General features: G+C 52.6%; 2 protein-coding genes across 5 annotated transcripts in view; both read right to left on the reverse strand.

Moving 5' to 3' along the window:
- Window positions 1-9581: 9581 nt before the first annotated feature.
- On the reverse strand, window positions 9582-19510 carry Tspan17 (tetraspanin 17). Of its 2 annotated transcripts, none has more exons than XM_052729207.1 (9): window positions 18497-19510; window positions 15726-15776; window positions 15507-15653; window positions 14975-15109; window positions 12946-13071; window positions 12665-12712; window positions 11680-11796; window positions 11544-11605; window positions 9582-11037 (listed from the first exon to the last, which is right to left on the reverse strand). In XM_052729207.1, exons 1-9 carry the CDS (start codon window positions 18581-18583, stop codon window positions 10893-10895), a joined length of 918 nt encoding a protein of 305 aa, XP_052585167.1. In that variant the 5' UTR covers window positions 18584-19510; the 3' UTR covers window positions 9582-10892. The 2 variants fall into 2 exon arrangements, with proteins under 2 accessions (XP_052585167.1, XP_052585166.1); XM_052729206.1 differs by having other exon boundaries at window positions 14975-15145; window positions 18497-18753.
- An 859-nt stretch (window positions 19511-20369) lies between these two features.
- Eif4e1b (eukaryotic translation initiation factor 4E family member 1B) overlaps window positions 20370-20756 on the reverse strand; it is a 32379-nt gene continuing 31992 nt past the window's right edge. For all 3 annotated transcript variants that reach the window (XM_052729210.1, XM_052729209.1, XM_052729208.1), the window contains one exon: window positions 20370-20716. In XM_052729210.1, coding sequence (XP_052585170.1) covers window positions 20602-20716 — 115 coding nt within the window. In that variant the 3' untranslated portion in view covers window positions 20370-20601. The remainder of the gene's footprint in view (window positions 20717-20756) is intronic.

Here is a 20756-nt window from a genome sequence, read left to right on the forward strand (position 1 = left end):
TTTCGTATGAGGCCTCCCCCTGGGTTTCCAACATTGGCTCACAACAGGTCTGTGAAACCTCTTAGCCCCACAAGAACCATGACAACAGCATCCAACTTGGGTATTCAACAGCAAAATCAGTACATATGGCAAAAATCAAGAGAACAGTCAACATTACCCTTGAAAATTGTTTAAATTGCCCATAAAAAGCATACGTGGGTTTAATGTCTGAGATCCTGAAAGAATTCTAGACCGCTCCTGCTTGCCTGCCAGGCTGACTGCACCCTGCTCCACTGTGAGCCTTCAGATGCCTCTTTAACACACATTTATAGCACTCTGGCTGTTGGAAGGATTGCCTGAGTCAGGCTTACACGTCAGCCAGAGGCTGGACAAGGCAGGAAGCCTGTGCTGTGCATGACTTCCACCTGCAGCAGCAGAGAGGACTCCTTTATACCGCTAAAGCTGTCTGAGGCTAGCCCAAATGACCCTGCGTGTCTCTTTTTCATCATTGCTGGCACAGTGGCTATTGCCTAAGCCTGACTTCCCTGGGCTTTTCAGGCACAGCAGACCCCATGACATCTTCTTCTGCCTTTGTGATTGGCCAGCATCACATCAGAAGGATGTGACCCTTTAGACCTGGCAACTGGGCTTTTGGCCTTGACCATGAGTCTCCTTGCTTTATTTCAACCAACTTCTGCCCTTATCTCTTCCTCAAGGGCCAAGTCTCAGCTGCAGGGCCCCCTTCTGTTTCCTCAGATGTGCCCAGCCCATTACCACCTCAGGCCTGTCGTCTTTGCTCAGAATGTTTTCTTGGTCATCATTCAGGTCTCCGCACATGTACCTCTCAGATCCCTTCCTTTTTGTTGTTGTTGTTGTTGTTGTTGTTGTTCGAGACAGGGTTTCTCTGTGTAGCTTTGCGCCTTTCCTGGAACTCACAGAGATCCGCCTGGCTCTGCCTCCCGAGTGCTGGGATTAAAGGCGTGCACCACCACCGCCCGGCCAGATCCCTTCTTAAGTAGTTAGTACCCAGCACCAAACCTCACCTACGTTCTTCTGAATATTCCTTATTACCTTTCTCCCCAACCTCCGGTCTACCAGTGCCTGGCACAGTGCCTGACTCACAGTAAGCACCTGATAAATGCTTGTTGGCTGACTAAACAAAAGAATCGTACCATGAATCCTTGTTTCAGGTCTGCCTCCATAGCTGCCCTATCCTGGAGGATCCCTACAGAGAGTAACTGGAGACATCACCTGCCTAACCTCAAGGCTGCAGTGCTCACCGTCTCCCCAGCGCTTTTCTAGAACTGGAGTCTCACTTCCAGGACTGGCCTCCGTCCCTGAGGCCAGCGATAGCTGAATTCCAGGGCCACTCCATCCACCTGTCAGCTTGTCCTGCTGCAGGGCCAGGGTGAGGGCAGGGTGGGCGGAGGCAGCCAGGGACACCAGACTTTCAGACCAACAACTCAGCATCTCCATCTCCTGCCGGCCTCTGCGCCCTGTGTGGGCCTCCAAGTGATCATCCCTCATAGCACCTCCCGCCCCATTCATCCCCATTAGCCGACGTCCACACTGGGCCAGAGGGAGATCAATTACCAGGCTGGCCACTGAACCGTGTTAATGAGGATGTACGCTCCTGGCTGGTGAGCAGGGTGGGCGGGGCAGGAAGGTCAGGGGGGCGGGCAGCCTTCCTCACTGGAGGCTTTGGGGTAGGATCCCTCTACAAGATGCCTTCTCTGAGGTGTGGAGAGCACAGAGGACACAGCCTGGCTGGAGCTGGGTGACAGGGACCCAGGAGCAAATCGTGGAAAGAAGGCAAGTTCCGGCACCCCATCCCTCACCCCTGTGTGCCTTTGCTCAGGCCCTTCCTCTGCCAGCAGCGCCCTCCCTGGTCTATCCCCTACAACAAGGACCTCAGCACTCTTAAACTTTCCTCTAGGCAGGAACACTACTGCAGGCAGGGTCAGGCTCCCCTGCCCTGGGGCCGTCCACTGCAGAATGTGTCTGTGCCACATTCCGCGGATCTGAATGAAAAAGACACTCAGCCACAGTCATTGGGGAGAAAGCTATGAGGAAGGTAGCATTCTCCCATCACACTGGCAAAGATGGGAAGGACATAAGGTCACTAGCAACAGGGCAAGGTGTCACCTTGCATTATCTGTGGGACTATAATGGCCATGACTTCTTCACAGGGCAAGGCAGTGATGTTATGTAAACAAAACTACCCATGTCCTTTAACCCAGCAATTCACTTCTAAGCATTCATTCTATAGGCATATGAGTGTGCAAGGATCATGGCTGCCTGTACACGCAACCTGAAGGAACCCAGCAGGCAACCGGGTTCTGTGGAAGCCTGCACACTGGGCCGACAGAATGATCTTCTTGAGTTCCACCAAGTGCGCCAGTTATCGTAAAGAAAATGACGTGAGGAGCGGCCAGTGCACAGTACAGGCAAGTTCTCTGTCATCGGTTTGCTGTTGCTGAAGGGATCAGGAACATCTCCACGTACTGATGGGCAATTATTTCCCAGAGTTGCTGGGCAGTGCAAAATCAGCAGTGGTGGTCTGGGTCTGCCTTGCTTCACTTCTTGAGTTTGCTTTTTAGTAAATATGCCATCTTGGGGGGTGGGATGGGGGGACAATCAGAGCTGGTGACAGTAGCCCCACCCACCACAGGAAGATTAGGAGACAGAAGGGAGAGGGGTGCTTTCCATGCAGTTTGGGGGTTTTGGTGACCTGAACACCATTCGTTTGAACATGTAAACCATAAATCACTTCTAAAGACTGGTGATGAGTCTGTGTCCCACCTGACTGTGAGCCCCAAGGTGGGGAGAACCACACCTGAATTCCAGCACATTTCCCTCGGAGGAAGATGGGTGTGCTGGCACGGGCTGGGAAGGGCTGGGCTCACTGTCAGCTGCCTTCTCCAGATAGCAAGTCAGCCTGGACAGCTAATGCCCACACAGCACAACTGCTGCAGCAAGACCCAGGCATACAGATGTGCCCAAGCCTCCAGAACCTAAGGAAGCCACCAGTGACAATGGGCCACAGCGTAGGTCCCTCTGCATGCAGGGTAGTGATGTCCCCATCTCTGTATATCTACAAAGGAGACAGGAGACACTGTTGTGGCGATGGCCTTTGGGTTAACTGTATGGCTTATGTACATTCTTCAGATGCAGATCTAGTAATGTGGGGTAGATGTCAGAGAGAAGCAGAAATGAGACCGTAGCTGGTCCTCGCCGGAATCACCTCTGCCATCAGCAAAGACTTAGGGCCACCTCTGTCCCCTGTCCCTTATCCTCCTACCCAGTGAGGTAGTACTTGCTCCAGGCATGGGCCCAGATGAGAAGGTTTGGCCACACCTCCCTCCAGACTAACCTGTGGAAAGAGGCCAGGCTGGAAGAGCCCAATGCTGCCATTTGCTGAGAGGCAAAGCCTGCAGACAAGCCACCAACGGCCTGCCACACACCATGTGGTGAGGGCTTGGGACAGAAAGCAGGTGGCAGTGAGTTGGGGACAGCGTCCTGGCGTTCATAACACATGGGGAGTGATATTACACATTCTCTATGGATGCATAAAATGAAAATTTTATGTGTGTGAAAGTTTAAACTGTGTGAAAGGTCCGGCAGAGCAACAGCTAGCCCTGTGCACCTGTACCCTTAGGTCCTGCATTCAAGGATTCAGCCAATCACAGGTGAAAATGCTGAAGGATGATTACTACCCTGCTGCCAACATGTGCTCCAAAATCAGGCCTGTGGTGGCTGGGTCTACCCTAAAGTCACTCTTCCCTCTTTTTAAAAATGTTTATTTATTCGGGTGGGAGAGGGGCCGTGTGCACTTGTGTGGAGGTCAGAGTACGATCTGCGGGAACCGATTTGCTCCATTCACCATGTGAGCTCCAGGAATTGAACTCAGGTCATCATTGAGCCATTTTGCATTTTTCCTTCTTACAATTCCCCAAGCAAAGCAACCATCTGCATAGCATCTGCATCTATTTTATATCATAAGAAATGTAGAGATGGTGGTTTAAAATGTAAGAGAGGAACTGGAGAGATGGCTCAGCTGTTAAGAGCACTTGCTGCTCTTGCAGAGGACCTAGGTTCAATTCCCAGCACCCACAGGGTAACTCCAGTTCCAGGGAATCCGGTACCCTCTTCTGGCCTCTATGGGCACTGCATGCACACAGTGCACATACATACATACATACATACATACATACATACATACATACAGGCAAAACACCAATACATATTTTTAAAAGTAAACAAATCATTTAAAAGAATGAAATTTAGACTATTTACCAATCTAGCAGGGGAAAAGAGAATGAAACCTTTTTGTTTGCAGCAACATGGGTGTTAAGTGAAATACGTTAGAATCAGAAAGACAAGCACCACACGATCTTACTCCTATGTGGAAATTTAAAAAGTCCATTTCCTGGGTGTTGAGAGTGGATAGGTGATTCCCAGAGCCTGGGAGAGTCAGAAGCAGATGATGGGAAAAGCTGCTCAATGGTGCTAAGTTACAGTTACATAGGAACAGGGAGTTCTCCCCAGCAAGGTCATAAGGCTGATGATGATGTACATTTCAAAAGCCTTAGTAGGAGCTGGAGAGACTGCTTAGTGGTTTAGAGTGCTTGCTGTTTATGCTGGTTAGGGTTTTTTGTTTGTTTGTTTTAAAGATTTATTTATTATGTATATATATACAGTGTTCCAGCATGTATGCCTACATGCCAGAAGAGGGCACCAAATCTCATCCTAGATGGTTGTGAGCCACCATGTGGTTACTGGGAATTAAACTCAGGACCTCTGGAACAGCAGCCGGTGTTCTTAACCTCTGAACCATGTCTCCAGCCCCACCAGTTAGTTTTTGTCATCTTGACACAACCTGAACATTCTTGGGAAGGAGGGAACCTCAACTGAGAAAATGCCTGCATTAGATTGGCCTATGGGCATATCTGTGGGGCATTTTCCTGATTACTGATTGATCTGGGAGGGCCCAACTCATTGTGGGGCATGACACCCCTGGACAGGTGGTCCTGGGCTGTATAATAAAATAAGCTATTGCCAGCACTTAGGAGGCAGAGCTCAGTGAGTTCAAAGCCAACCTGGTTTTCAGAGTGAGTTCCAGGACAGCCAGGGCTACACAGAGAAATCCTGTCCCTAAAAAAAACAGAAGAAGAAGAAGAAGAAGAAGAAGAAGAAGAAGAAGAAGAAGAAGAAGAAGAAGAAGAAGAAGAAGAAGAAGAAGAAGAAGAAAGGAAAGGAAAAGAACGGAAAGGAAAAGAAAAGAAGAGAAGAGAAAAGAAAAAAGAAAAGAAAAGAAAAGCTATCCCAGAACTCGGGAGGCAGAAGCCAGCCTGGTCTACAGAGCAAGTTCCAGGACAGCCAGGGCTACAAAGAGAAACCCTGTCTTAAAAAAGAAAGAAGGAAAGAAAAGGAATAAAGGAAGGAGGGAGGGAAAGGAAAGAGAAGAAAACAGGCTGAGCACTCCACAGCTATGAAACCAGGAAGTAGCGCTCCTCTGAGGTTGCTGCTTCAGTTCTGCCTCCAGGTTCCTGCCTTGAGTTCCTGCCCTGACTTCCCTCAGCGATGGACTGTAACCTGTAAGCCAAAGAAGCCTTTTCTTCCCCCAAGATGTTTTGTTCATAGTTTTATGTCAACAACAGAAACCTCACTAGGACTCTGCTCAGAGGACCTGAGTTCAGTTCCCAGTTTCTACTCTGGGTAGCTCACCACCTATAACTCCAACTTCACAGAATCTGCTACTCTCTTTTGGCCATTGTGGATACTCAGAGGCATGTGTGCACACACAAACACACACACACACACACACACACACACACACACACACATTAAAATAATAAATCTTTTTTAAACTTAGAAAAAGGGATTTTGAAATTTTCCATCATAAAGAAATGGCAAATACTTGAAGAAATAAGTATGTCAATCCTCAAACATTCAATGTAGTGTACACATGAATCAAAGCACTGTGGGTGTTGGAGAGATGGCTGGGTTAAGAGCACTTGTTGGTTTTGCAGAGGACCTGGGTTCAATTCATAGCACCCACACGGTGGCTCACAACCATCCATAACTCCAGTTCCTGGGGATCAAACACTCTTCTGACTGCCACAGGCACCAAGCACACACATGGTGTACATACATACACACAGGCAAAATACTCACACATAAAATTAGAAATCTAATAAAAATTTAAATATTACATAGCACTCCACTAATGTATGCAATTTTATGCCTTTACGTGTTAGTTAAAATAAACTGTGTTAGAGAGGTGGGTCAGCAGCTAAGAACAACTGGGTACTCTTGTAGGATACCTGGGTTCAATTCCCAACACTCATGTGGTGGCTCACAACCATCTGTAACTCCAGTCCCAGGGAAATCTTCTGGCCTCTGCAGGCACCAGGAATGCACATGGTACACATACATACACACACACACACACACACACATTTAAAAAGAAGAGAAAGCACTGGAGGACATGTGTAGGCTCTGTGCAGATACTGCCATATACAGGGCCTTGAGCACCGTAGATATTGCGCAGACACTGAGGGGTGACTGTACAGCCTCAGGGGGCTGGAGAACAGAGGGGACCTAAAGAGACTTTAGTTCCATCTGTTTGCTTGTTGTAGCTAAAATGAGTCCTGTTTTACCTGTGCAATCAAAAATACCTTAGAATTAAAAGTCTTTACTACACCTTGCCTTCACAGAGAGGCCCACTCTGACCACTCCATTTCTTTATCGGTGCTGGGGAGGGAACCCAAGGCCTCATGCATGCTGCACAATTGATTAATCACCAACCACACTCCCCCTGACACCCCATTCAACACTGAGGCTAGCCCCCCATACTTCCTGACACCCCATTCAACACTGAGGCTAGCCCCCCACACTCCCCCGACACCCCATTTGACACTGAGGCTAGCCCCCCCACACTCCCTCGACACCCCATTTGACACTAAGGCTAGCCCCGACACTCCCCCTGACACCCCATTCAACACTGAGGCTAGCCCCGACACTCCCACCCACCAGTTGCATCTGTAACCCCCACAGTTTGATTCTGGTGGTGATGCTTTGTCCCCGTCCTCGGACCAGGGAACAGAAAACTCCAGCCTGTGAGGCAAATCCAATCTGCAGCCTGTTTTAACCCAGCTCCAGAGCTAAAGATAAACTTTTCCATGTTTTAATGGCAGAGAAATCAAAAGGAAGCAAAGATTTATGACAGCTGAAAATTAGATCACATCTCAGCTTCTGCATCCGCAGATCATGTCCCTGGAACCCGGCCATGGATACTTGTTTACATCCTGTCTCGGGCTGCGTTCTGCCATGAAGGCAGAACTGAGTGGCTACGTGGCTATGTCGCTCTGGCTCAGAATATTTGGCTCCTTGCAGACCAAGTCCGCTGACCCCCGAGGTCTGGACATCTCCATGGGAGTGTAGGAGATCGCTTCCCTTTTGTATTCTAAGTACTGAGAACACTGGCAGCACACAGTAGGTGCTTAGCAAACCTACCTGAATGAATGGAGGTGCATGTGGAGCCTGTTGCTTCAGCTTCCTAAAGAATGTGAACAATGACCCCACCACCACCACCATTACCATCCCATTCTCCAACTCTGTCTGGTATATGGCACTACACAGTCTCCTTGAGCACCAGGAGAGGCATCCCTGGGGGTGTCACTTACTCAAAGTCCCTGGAGGAGATAATGAAGAGAGTGGCAAGACCTGAACTTGGCACCAGTAGGGTGGGCCTCTGTCTCTGGGACAGTGGCCTAGCTGGCTGATTCTAAGGGATCATTGTCACCTGCTGTTGGCCAGGGTTGACGGGCTGTGCTGTGTGGGTTACACTTTGCTGCTCTCTGGTGGTCATTTGGAGAGGCTGTCACCAAGAAACATGATTTAGTTCCCCAGGATGCCTTCCTTCAAATCCATCTGACCGACTTACCAGAAATGCAGGAACTTGTCAGCCTAGGCTGTCCCTCGCTGCCACTCCCCATGCGCATCCTCCCCTGGGGGAATAGGGAGTCACAGCAAGTCCTCTGGCTAATCTGAGATCCCAGCTACCTCTCCCAGGGCTCTGGCACTACCAGTGTGCACTCCGTCCTAACAGAGTTGGAAGGTGGCCTTGCTCCCTACTGACCGGGGCCCATCTAGAGGCATGCACAATGGGAGCCTTGTCTGTTCCTGTGTTTTCTGCATATCTGGAAAGGCCCCTCTGTGGGTGAGGACCACTTGGTACAGAGAACTGCTCCATGAACTGCTGTGGGAGTGGGGAGTGGGTCTCTAATCAACCCCAAAATGCACTGAGAAGTGGCTTATGCTTTGTATCTGAAATATCCTCCCAAAGGCATTGAAGGCTTGCATTTGAAGGCTTGGTTCTTACACAGCAGTGTATAGAGGCAAGACCTTTGGGAATGACAGGCTCATGAGAACTCCAGCTTCATTGATGGATTAACCCATTGATGGCTTCATAACTTGAGGAGAGGTGATAGGAGGGGCTAGCTGGAGGGAGGGGGGTCCTGGCGCATATCCTTGGGAGTTATGCCTTGTCCCAGGCCCCTCCCCTAGTGCTTTCTGGCTGTCCTGGGTGGAGCAGCTCTGTTCTACCATGCCCTCCCTAACACTATGTTCCACCTCACCACAGGCCCATAGGATGGGACCAAGCAACAATGGACCAGATTCTCTGAACCTGTGAGCCAAAAGAAACCGTTCTTCCTTTGCTTTTTCTGAGGCATCTTGTCAGAGCAAGAAGTTGACTCAGTGACAGTCACATGCTTCTCAGCACATCCTCACACCACCAGCGACTGCTCCCTGCCTGCCTCTGCCGCAGAAGCCCCAGTCTCTGGCTAGGGCCTCCTGTGTGGGTGATGGTGTGTTTAGGATAAGCAGTGGAGGGTGTATGGAAGGATGGATAGCCAGATGAGTGGATGGAGAACTGGAGACATTGTAACAGGATGAGCTCTGGAGAACTCTGGGTCTGGCCCAGGTCCCCACTCCTATACCATCTCGTCAGTTTGGTTGCCATACCCTGGCACCTTCGTTTCCTGTGCCTGTGTTCCTGCTCTTCACCCAGTCCCACCTCCTACCATCCCAGCCCCCTCACACCAAGCCCACCACGGCCTTATAGAAGCTGTCGCCAAAACCGAGATCACTGTTCCCCAGAGATGGCATCCTTCCCAACCCTCCACCCAGGCTCCCCAGCTGTCACTCATCTCCATAGCACACATTACCAACAAAAATGCTGCCTCCTCACCGTCTGTCTCCCCCATGAGGAGGCAGCACGGGGTAGGGACTTTGCCTCTCCCCCTCCTGTGCCACGAGTACCTAGGTAGATTCAGATCTCGCCTTTGGGGATAAAGATAACTTTACACCCTTCACTGGTTGCTAGTTCAGTGTACAAGTCTCACCAGACCCATCAAGAAGACACATGCAATGCCAAACTTCGGCACAAGGGGGCGGTAGGATCTGCGTGCCTTGTATGCTCTAGGCAGCCTCCCTCCCCTCTGAGTCTGTTTCCTCATCAGAAAAAGAAACTGCAATTCACAAGGGCGTTGCGAGCTTTGAGGGAGAAATGAAACCATCTGAAATGAGAAAAACAATGCTTTTTGAGCTGTATTTATTGCCGTGTACACACCACTATAGCCGGTGCCACCAAGAGCTCTGTGCAGCCCATGCCAGGGGACAAGGCAACCAGGGGCACACTGCCTGGTCAGCCTCCGTGGCTGCAGCTCCCAGCACCCTCACAGGGCTTAGTAGTCAGGGCCACTGTGCTTGATGCTGACACAGGAGCTGAGGCTGGGCTCCAGGATCTCAGTGATGCCTGCAGGTTTGAGTTAAAATCTGGCTATCTTAAAGAGCCGCAGATTCCCAGCTTCTCTGAGATTTCTGCTGTCAGCCCTACATTCCCACACCACAGCAATTTGCTACAACTGAACAGCAGTCAGCACCTGTGGGTGAGGACCTGTCTCGACACAGTGCCCACTGTATTCCCCTGTACTCCCAAGCAGGTCATTATCATCATCCAGATTGCACATAGATATTTCATCATCACAGAACCTCCGTCTCCCTCTGTCTGGTCTCCAGTGCTAATCAAGACCAAGGCAGATCAGATCCCACTACTCTGTTACACTCACTGTAACTCACCGAGGGAACAGAGGGCACCAGAGCTGCGACCTTTGAAACAGCACAGGGAAAGGGGAGAAAATGGTCATTTCACACATACTAGCCCTTTGGGCAGCCAGATCGCCTAAGCCTGAGCTGGTTTGCTTCTTTAGAAGTTTGCAAGCCACTCAGTGTAAGCAGGGTAGGTACTGAGGTGAGGGTGTGAGGAAAGCCAGATGCAGAGACTGTGGTGTTGATGTGCCCTCTGGTGGCCTCAAGGCACCACTGCAGGTCATGGAGAAGATTTTTAAACCAACAGCTGGTGGACCCCAAAATAGACTCACTTCACCCTCATAGATGCCAAGCTGTGGGCTTCCAGGCACTCCTTTTGCACGACCTTCTTGCCCTCCTCCCACTACTCAGCCACTCTTCTGGACCTTCTGCCACCCACCTCAGTGCCCAGCACAACTAGGAGCCACCAGGCTACACCCTCTCAGGGGTGAACTCCAGTACCCCACTCTTCAGATCCTTTTGCCTTTCTTGAGGCTGAAACACAGAAGCCCTGAGGTGTTTTCCAGGAGTAATCCACAGGGGTTGGAAAGGTCAACTCTCAGATGCTGGGGGTCAGGTACACAGAACAGGCCAGCTGAGGTGTCTCTATGTCCTGCTGTAGATGACGATGACACTGAGAAGCTGGTGTGGCCACACAGTCACTCTTCAGGAGAAGCAGGAGATGTGGGCTTTAAGGCAATACACCCACTTAAAAGGCTATCTCAGGTGCGTAAGTCACCCAGACCTGTGAGACCTTGTTAGGCGGTTGGGTGCAGGCCGGGGCCCTCACTGGAGAGCCCTGAGGCCGTGCTGCCAACAGAACCTTCGAAGATGGTGAGTATAAGCCACTGTTTTTCAAAGTGCTGTTTATTGAGTAGTTTGTAGCCATCACCATGGCTGATCCTGAGAGGCAAGGGAGAGAGAAAATTCTTGGACTCATTTCAGAGGCTGTGACATTGAGACCAAGGCGGGCTTCCTGGCAGGCTCAAGGTCACATCGACTAAGGGGAGGGTGGAAACAGCGGGCTCATAAGCCCACCCCACAGCCACACACAGATACACCCCACGGTAGACCAGGGGACAGAGGTACATTCCCTACCCGCCTACTACATCTTCCTGTAGAGCCCTGGAAGGGCCATTACCTCACAGCAGCAGGATGGCGACTCCGGGAGCACTTACGAGTATGCACGCGCACACACACATACACACACCCCACACACAGAGCTCTGTGGCAAACAGCCCCGTGGGCTCCCCAGTGGGCAACGCGCACCCTATCACAAAGCCTCGGGGCTCGGGTCATGGCAGATGCCCCACGGGCCTCGCCATTGTGAGCGAAGCAGAGCGTCCTAAGAGGCCCCCACCAGAGGCCCATCAGGCCAGATGTGTGGCCATCACCCCTGGCAGCCTCACCAGTTGGCCTTCACTGCCTTGATGTCACTCACGAGGTTCTGGGCCAAGCAGATGCCAAATATCTGTAAGACAGAGAGTGAGTAAGGAAGAGCAGAAGGCTCTGGGCAGGAGGAGGGCAAGCAAGCCAAGGCTGTACCTGGAGGAGGGCAATGCCCACCAAGACCCCGGCCACCACAATCAGGTTGTCTTGCAGCCACTTCTCAAACTGGCCCACACAGCCTTTGGTGTAGATGGAGCCCTGCTGTTCAAGCTCCTGAGGACACACAGGACCAAGACTCAGCCTTCCTGCTGCTGTGGGCCTCAGCTCAGATCTATACCTCTTCCCTCTTCCCTCTTCCCAAGCCCATCCCACTCCAGTGTCCTCCCCAACAATGTCTGTTCCCTGGAATTCTGCCACAGGGCCTTTGCACAGATGGCTGCTTCTCCTAGGGTCTTAGCCTGGCTCTCTGCTCTGAAGAGGCTTTCCCTGAGCACACAGACCCTGCCTTATCAACCTCCCAAGTTCTCATGACTGTCCATATTAATGTGTCTACACGTTTACTGTTTCCTCTCCTTTCCTTGAGTTCAGAGACAAGCCATTCGCACTGGATCACCAAGACAATCCATTCGCACTGGATCACCAAGACAAGCCATTAGCACTGGATCACCAAGACAAGCCATTAGCACTGGATCACCAAGACAATCCATTCGCACTAGATCACCAAGACAATCCATTCGCACTGGATCACCAAGACAAGCCATTAGCACTGGATCACCAAGACAAGCCATTAGCACTGGATCACCAAGACAAGCCATTAGCACTGGATCACCAAGACAAGCCATTAGCACTGGATCACCAAGACAAGCCATTAGCACTGGATCACCAAGACAATCCATTAGCACTGGATCACCAAGACAATCCATTAGCACTGGATCACCAAGACAATCCATTAGCACTGGCTGAGTGAGCAATGTCAACCACAGCAGGTGCACAGAGATGGGATGAACAATCCAAGACCTCAGACCCACCGGGGCCAGTTCTACCCCACAGAAGCCCTGAGACCTACCAAAAGAGCTTATGAGAGGCCCTCATGCCACCCCTGTATCCAAGGTACCCTCAACCCTGTCCCCGCCCCTCTTACCAGTTTGAGTCGGATGTCATAGCCACACTGGGTATTGAGGACATCTTCCTGAGGGGGAGACAGGCCATTAGCAATATGCTAAGGGAACACCCATGGTCTCGCTGGATCCTGAACTAAAATGCTCCTCTTTCACAGAAAAGCAAGTGGAAGCTTGGGTTGTGCCATGCCCACTCATCTGCAGCAACACTCCAGACTTCTTAGCTCTCCCATGGACACCAGAGCACACTGACATGCACCTCCTACTGCTTAGGGATCCTGCCTCCTCCCAGGGCCCCACTTACCGCAGGATCCCTAACACAGCAGGAAAAGGGCACCCCACAGCGCTCGCGGCTTGGGTTCAAGTCAGTGCAGTTGAAGTAGATATTGAGGTTCCAGTCATTGGGCCCTCGGGCACCACAGCAAGACCACTAGGGAGAGAGAAGAGCCTGCGGTTTAGGGGTACACAGCTGGCAACCAGGCCAAACTCGAGAGCCTCACCCTCCCTGTTTGGGCAAACCCAAAGGAGAGCGCGGGCTGGCTGGAAGGGGCAACTCCAGTCCCTCCCAGCAGACAGGCCTGAGGCCCCAGGAATCCGAGTGGGTAGGTGACTGAGAAGTGAGACACTGCTTGAAGGCTGTGGCCTCCTCGTGGACTGAGGGGCAGGAGCAAGACCAAACCCTGAGGGGACAGAGGCACCACAGATCCTCATATCTGCACGGGGTCTGCACACTTGCTCGGATTTTGCAAAACCTTCACTGCAGGGACAGGAGAGGAGCCCGGCCAGCTTTCCCATCCCAATCCACTCTGCAAATGCCTGCTGGCATCATGCTGAAGTCACAGCGCCCCTCCCCAGATGTTGCCATGGCAAGGCCAAGTTCGCAGTGCAGGGGCATAATGTGTGACAGTGCAGAGCCCTGGGCGGACTGTCCCAGCCCCGGAAAAGATGGCTGTGAGGGCTGGGGAAGCTCCAGGATGAGCGTGAGATGGCTCCGGTGTCAGACACAGGCCCTGTGACAGAGCCAGGGGCAGGACGCCTGGCCATGCGCTGTGTGCAGGTCTCAGACGACACCACTGAGCCAGCATCTGCCCATCACCTGCTAAGAGTCTGCTGTCCCTGCTGGGGACAGTCCTGTTCTTCACACCGCCCACTGATTCCTTCCCCTCCTCAGGGAGGTGTCAAGGTCACCGTGCAGGGGCTCCCCCTCACTAGTTCTCCATTTCAGCCCTGGCCACGGTGTGCTCTCTTCTCCCCGCTTACCCTGACTCTCCCCCCCCCCCCCCCCCCCGCCCCATAGCCCCATTTTGTATGTGCATCACCGTCCCCCACGACATTGCCATCACGAAGAGAACAGGCTGCACATTTTAAAAACACTGAATCTCCCCGCACCTGGCTCAGGGCCTGTCCCAGTTCCATACTGAATAGAGAAAGAAAGCACAGGGAACTTCAGGCTACATGACTGCTTCTGCCCTGGGCAGCTCCAAAGCACCGCAGAATCCCAGTGCCAAACCTTGATAAGGTGACTGGGTGTGACAGGGTGTGGCCCTAAGGAATTGTCAGGATTGGAATGTACAGGTGGGAAGGGTTTCATGGCTTTAAGTGCAGAGCTTTTAATTATAGACAGTGCACAATACTTGATGAAAATAAGCAACTATGCTCCAGCTGGAGAGGCAGATCAGTGGTTAAGAACACTGGCTGCTTTTTTTGAGGACCCAGGTTCAATTCCCAGCACCAATATGGTGGCTCACAACTATCTGTAACTTCAGATCTAAGGATCCAATGCCCTCTCCTGGCCTCTTCAGGTACCAGACACACATGTGTCCAGGCAAAACACCCATACACACAAAATAAATAAAATTGAAAAAAGAAACTAAGCAACTATGTTGCTAGATTTTGCTCTGATGTCTGCACAAGGACAAAGTCATCCAGCAATGCATTTCTCAAAGAGTGCCTGTCACCAAACCTAAGTGGCTGAGCTGGAAGCTGTACTATTGTGCAAAATTTGAGGCACAGTACTGGGGCATCAGCAACACAGCCCCTGCAGACACTCTGGGCCCAGACTGAGGAGAAAGAGAAATATGCTTTGTACATGCCATTTCCTCCTCTGGCCACAGCTTCACACACCTGGGTCCCTAAGAAGCTAGGCATGAGGAAGCCTGGGTAATAAGCAGGAGCTGGCTTCTCCTGGCACAGGGCTCTCCTAAGTGCCTTCCCTGGCATTTGCTGGCCTGGGTGAGTGAGGAAGTGATGCATGCACACAGAAAATTTGCTGTTTCTCTCGAGTGCTCATAGGGGATTGCTTGCATGGGGCCCACGATGGATATCACACTCACATATTCCTGAGCAAAGTCGATAAGGTTCTGAAGGTCAATATCATCCCGGTAGGCTTTGACATTACTGTTGATGAAGAGATTGAGTTGGTCTCGAATCCAGTCCTTGAAGACAAAGGCCAGGATCCCTGTCGCCAGCTCCAGGAAGAAGATGAGGCCGAGGAACACAGAGAACTGGGTTGGAGGCATACAGATAGTAGGCAATGGAGAGGCAGAGCTCTGGGGGCTCCACAGGCAAGAGCTTCCTTTTTGGCAGCTACCTCTGCCAAGACCCAAGGGAGTTGCAGTCTCCAGTATCTACCCACTATTATTTGAGTGCTGCCCCCTCCCAGCCCTGCAGTATGGAACCCAGAGCCCTGTGCGTGCTAGGCAAGTGCTCTACCACTGAGCTTGCTCCCTGCTCTTTAACGCTGTCTTGTGTTGACAAAAGACAGCATGGTTTTACCTATTCCCTATCTGGTCACCAGACCTAGGCAAGAACTGACTGGAAAGAGGTTAGGGGTCTCCAGTGTATCTGGGGTAGAGAGACACTTACAAACTTCAGCAGGAAGGTGTTTTCCCGGAGGGCACCAATGCAGCCAGCGAAGCCCAGCACCGACATTACACCCCCAACCACCACAAACAGCCACACAGGATCTAGACCTCCTAGATCTGTCAGCGCCGAGATGTTGGAGAGAACACCCTGCAACAGGGGAGTGGACAGCATGAGGGAGTGACTGTGCTCCCACCTCACCCTTGGGCGACACTCTCTTACCTTCTCGCCCCAAGCCCAGAAGCCGATGGCCAGGAACAGGGCTCCCAGAACCTGCAAAAGCAGCAAGAGTTCCGAGCTGGACACCAGCACAGGGACTCTTCCTCACACCCCTTCCCTGAAGACCATTAGGAAGCTGAGGGGAAAGGGCCCAGGCTGTGAATGGGACCTGGTGGAGCACCTACCTAGGATACCTTTCAGGGAGTCTTTCCCCTAGGCTAGCTAGAGGAACTGAAGCTACCTCATGCCTCAGACTGGACATCAGCCCCTTCCTGGACTCTCCAAGGACTCTCCATATAGAGCAGAATCCTGCTGAAAGGCCCCCCAGACTCAGAAAGCATCTGGCCTCAGGTATACTTGTGCCTTTGTTTTGTTTTGTTTTGGTTTGGTTTAATTAAGACAGGGTCTCAGTGTAGCCAAGGCTGGCTAGCCTCTAACTCATGATGTAGCTGAAGATGACCATGGGATCTTAGCCTTTTCTGGGTGCTCTACCCAGAACTCTTCTCTCCCTCTCATGCCTCCTTGCCACTCAAACCCCAGCTGAAGCCCACCACCCTCTCCAGCCATCTGGATATCTGTTCAGTTGCTCAGTATTTCCTCTATGTATGGATAAGCAATATGGGGCCAAGAGTAGGTCTGGCCTGTTCTCTGGTGTGCCTAGGACACTGAGGTGTCTGAAACTGGAGAGGAGATGTAATGGTCTGGAGCCAGGGAGATGCCAGTGTCCCAACAAGCTGAAAATGACTGTGGAAAGGAAGGAGGCTATTAGGTTAAGGCTGGAACCCAGGATGAAGGGCAAAGATGGGGGAGAGGGGTCCGAGCAGGAGGCTGGGAAAGCGAGAAAAGGAGGAGGAGGAGGAGGAGGAGGAGGAGGAGGAGGAGGAGGAGGAGGAGGAGGAAGAGGAGAGGAAGAGGAGGAGGTGGGGGAATGGGGTTTGGGAAAAATAAAACATTAGCTGGTCTCTTGTCCAAAGATGAGATAGATCAGATGGGATGGGGCTGGAGAAGTGATGTTTGGTTGCATGCCCCCACCCCCAGCACAGGGAAGGCATTTCCAGGGAGAACCCAGGACCAGGGAAGGAAAGGGTAGGTGGAGGTAAAAAGTGGATAGTGTCTCTCTACTCCAATGGTGTGTCCCTCAAAGACTGCATGTCTAAGGAGCTGCCCGGGGTCAGGGATGAGAGGGTGGTTGGCCTTGACAATCATGGCTCTCCAAGCAAGGAACCGAGGCAAGATAATGAGAAAGACTGAGGTGATTTAGGGAACACAGGCTGCCCAGATAAGGAGTCTGTAGCTGGTGTCCAGATGGCATGGGTAGAGCCAGGAAGAGTGGTACAGACCTATAATCCCCACACTTGGGGGTGGAACATCAGGAGTTCAAGGTCCCAGACCCCTCCCCACTTCCAGATCCTCTGTCACCCTTCCATATACCTGCAGTCAGCTAGAGCTGACCTAGTTCTGCTCTGAAGCCCTGACTGCTCCATGCTGCCCAAGCTCAGGACCTCAATGTTCTGCCCACCTTCACACCCCTGCCCAGACCCTGGAACAAAGCCAGGACTATAAGATAGATCTGCCTTCCCCAACCCCCCACACACACTGAGTTACCTCAGCTTGCTCCTCTGCCTTACCTCCAGCCACTGATAAGCATCTGTCACTCTCAGCAAATGACTTAATCTCTTGGTGTCTATTCATTCAGTCCCCTATCTGTAAACTATAGATAATAATAAGGTAGTTGGGAGAATGTGCCTCATTAGAACTCCTTTAATAGGAAACTCGGTGTGGTGGCTCACACCTGTAATCCCAGCACTCAGGACGCTCAGACAGCAACTTCCAAGCCAAGAGGGTCTACAGAGTAGCCCTGTCTCCACAACAAAAACCATTATTTAATCCAACAACCAGGAAGGACAAACTCCAATACCCCCACTCCTAGGCTGGCAAGCTGAGGCCCAGAGAGTAAAGGTGGCTGGCCCAAAAGCCTCCGGACAAGGCCGGCTACACTTCCAGGGCAGGGCTCCCTGCAGCTGCCCATACCCTCCAGGGCAGAGGGCTGCTGAGATCCAAGGGCACCCACCACAAGGCAACCCCGGCAGCACGTGGGTGGAGAACAGAGTCCTTGAATCCTGCTGAGAACAAGTTGGAAAGGCCTGGCATGAAAGGGAGCATGCGGAGCCCGCTTTGGCGATAGGATGGGGGAGGAAGAAAAGAAAGATGACTTGGCAGGGCCAGGACACAGACGCCACCCTGGGAGGGAAGCCTCTCTTCTGTCAGCTATGGAATGCTGAATTCTGTTCCCGAGGGACAGCTCCCTGCTCTCAACCCGAGCTCTTTCTCCCTCGGCCACAGAGGCCTAGGCTTTTGTCACTTCCTGCCCTCCTGGCTCACAAGCTTCTCTTCCTTGGGGTAGACTAGGGCTAGGACCCAACCGCAGGAACCTTACGCACCATGCCGGGAGCTGGCGTGGCCAGGAGGTGGGGCGGGGCTCATCCCGCAACTACCGCGCCCCTGCAGTCTTCCGACAAACGCCGCCCCCTTTTTCGCCCAAACTTGGGGCTGCAACGCAAGACTCCCAAACCTACCCTGCTGGGACTGGGTCCCGCCCCCCCAGTAATCCCAGTAGCTCCCTCAGAGTAGTTCTTAAGGACTGGGAATGGGGTGGAAGGAGTCAGGAACAGTCCCCGGTCGCAAGTTCCTGGGGAGGGACTCCCCCCGCCCAGAAACAGAGGCTGTCTCGCCCCCCTCCCCAGCGCAGGGCACGAAGCGGACCCCGCGCTCACCCAGAAGACAATGTTGAAGCCAAACAGGAAATATTTCCCGCAGCAGCCGACTTCGGGGTCCTGGAAATGCTGGTGCTTGCCTGGCATGGTGAGTGGCCACCCGCCGCCCCGGGAACCGGAGCCGGGGACCGGCCCAGCCCTCTGCGGGCCGCCCAGGCCTGGAGCCGCCCCGGGCCTAGCCCGGTGGCTGCGGCTTCATGGCCAAGGCCACACAGCGCGCCGGCCGCCCCGCCCGCCGTGGCGCCGCCCCCGGCGCTCGGACCGCCACACCCGGAGTGCGGTGCCCTCACCCGACCCCGCCTCCCCACCGCGTTCCGGGCCCGCCCACGGAGTCCGCCCACGCCCCGCCCCAGCACGGCTCGGTCTTCACGGAGCTCCGCCCACGCCCCCGTCCCAGCCAGGGTCTGTCCTCCCGGAGCCCCGCCCATGCCCACGACTCCGCCCCCACAGCCGGGCTTGCGCTCCCAGGCTCTGTCCAGGCCTAGCCACGGTCCTCCCGAAACCCCGCCCATGCCCCGCCCAAGACTGCCCCTAGCCAGCCGCTGCTCTCCGAGCCCCGCCTCTAAACCGGGCCCCGCCTCTGATCCGCCCAGACTCCGCCCCCAATCGACCTCGGTCCTTCTGGAGCTCCACCCTAGTCAGCCTCAGTTCTGAGCCACGCTCCTCCTCCTTGGAGCCACGCCCCAGACTTCGTCCCCTCCCCGGTCCCCTCACTCCTCCCCAAGACTTTCTGGGCCAAGCTCTGGCTACACCTTCAGCCAGACCAACCCCACCTCTGAGGAGCCCTCACTCTTCATCTCCCTCCGACCTGCCATTGCAGCAAGCGCCCCCATTCCTCCAGAGGCTCCAGATGAGCCAGCCATCAGCGCTGGTGAGCCAAGTGTGAAGACCCTGGACCTCCAGTCTAAGGCTCAGAACAGTGGAGTCCATCTCCAGGGATGAGCGGTTGGGGATGGTGGGACCAATGGACATTGCCAAACATCTAAAACTGTGGAGTTGAATATAATCACATCAAGACCTGGGGCTGGAATGCCATGCCTGTTCCATTTTGCCTATTTCTATCATAGCCCCTTCCCATAGCAAGTAGGGCTTTCCCCGGTTTCCTTGGTACCTGGGACTCACTGGAGTCCTTTTGAAGCAGGACAGGACAGATCCAGATTTAGGGAAGCCTAGATCTTAAATATTTAAACTCCACGTTTATTCCAAAGTATTTTAGAACAGATACAAAAAGGGCCTAAGTGTCATTAGCCTCAAGTAGACCCCCTTCTAACAAAATCATGGTGAGGCACAAACGTCAGTAATTTCTTCATGGTGCTATGGTGTATCCACTGATGTACTTCAGCCCGCCCTAAGGCAGGAGACACAGAACCCACTGGACCCTCATCCTGTCTTGATAGGACTGTGCAGGCGTTCTCGGTCCCCAGAGCTCAACTCACCTGTCTTTACAAATCTCAATGTTTTCCCTCTAACTTACTCCAGTACTTGGGGTATAGTGGGTAGGGAGGGCAGTCGATTCTAGGACCAAGTCACAGCTGGTCTAGGGAAGGGACAGGGTTTAGGATGGGCACCCAAACTACAAACCCATAAGTTTGTGCTTACAAAGAACTGAACTACTCTTAACATCTCCCAAGACAGAAGAGCCTGCCTCGGGCCACCCAGTCCTCTTCCCAGGCAGGCACAGAGAAGTGTTGGCCACGGGATTCTCCTGTCCTCATTTGGCGGGGTTGAGCCAGGACTTTGCTTCACCCTGCCTTTGCCAAATGGCCACACACAGAGCTAGGGATCGAGCGTGGTTTATAAGTATTGGCCAGCTGCCACAAGGACTGGGCCCAACAAATGTTGAAGAACACTATTATGAATCCAGAGACAATGGTGAGCTCCTGTAATCCCAGTTATTTAGTCTGGAGCAGGAGGATGTCTTAAGGTAAAAAATACGAAGTTAACCTGGGCAACATAGTGAGACCTTATCTAAGGGGTGAGGGTGCTTATGTGTGTTCCAGGACAGGTAGAGAGCCAAGTTGTGGCCCCAGGGCCCACAGTTTAGTCTTCCCTGTGCACCAAACAGCAGTAAGAGGGCATCCCATGAGTGGTGGCTGAAGTCTGCCTCACACCACAAACTTGTTCTTGGCTAAGGAATTGCTCTTAGCAGCAGTGTCTGTGTGGGCCTGGTACCCAATGATAGTCTTCGTAGAGAGGCCCAGACGCTCCTTGTACACATGCCTGGAGTAGGAGACAGGGGAAAGATGGCAGATGTAATCTA

Source organism: Peromyscus californicus, unplaced genomic scaffold, assembly GCF_007827085.1.
Source record: "Peromyscus californicus insignis strain IS unplaced genomic scaffold, ASM782708v3 Scaffold_8__1_contigs__length_139910024, whole genome shotgun sequence".
In the NCBI taxonomy this organism is placed as follows: Eukaryota; Metazoa; Chordata; class Mammalia; order Rodentia; family Cricetidae; genus Peromyscus; species Peromyscus californicus.

Bases quoted from the DNA above. Each gene is read 5' to 3' on its own strand.
- Tspan17 (XM_052729206.1), bottom strand. From the start codon at position 18,583: ATGCCAGGCAAGCACCAGCATTTCCAGGACCCCGAAGTCGGCTGCTGC. The intron at 15,654-15,725 runs GTAAGAGAGTGT...CCCCTGTTGCAG, and splicing joins TCTGGGCTTGGGGCGAGAAG to GGTGTTCTCTCCAACATCTC. The intron at 11,797-12,664 runs GTAAGAGGGGCG...GTGTGTCCTCAG, and splicing joins ATGACATCCGACTCAAACTG to GAGCTTGAACAGCAGGGCTC.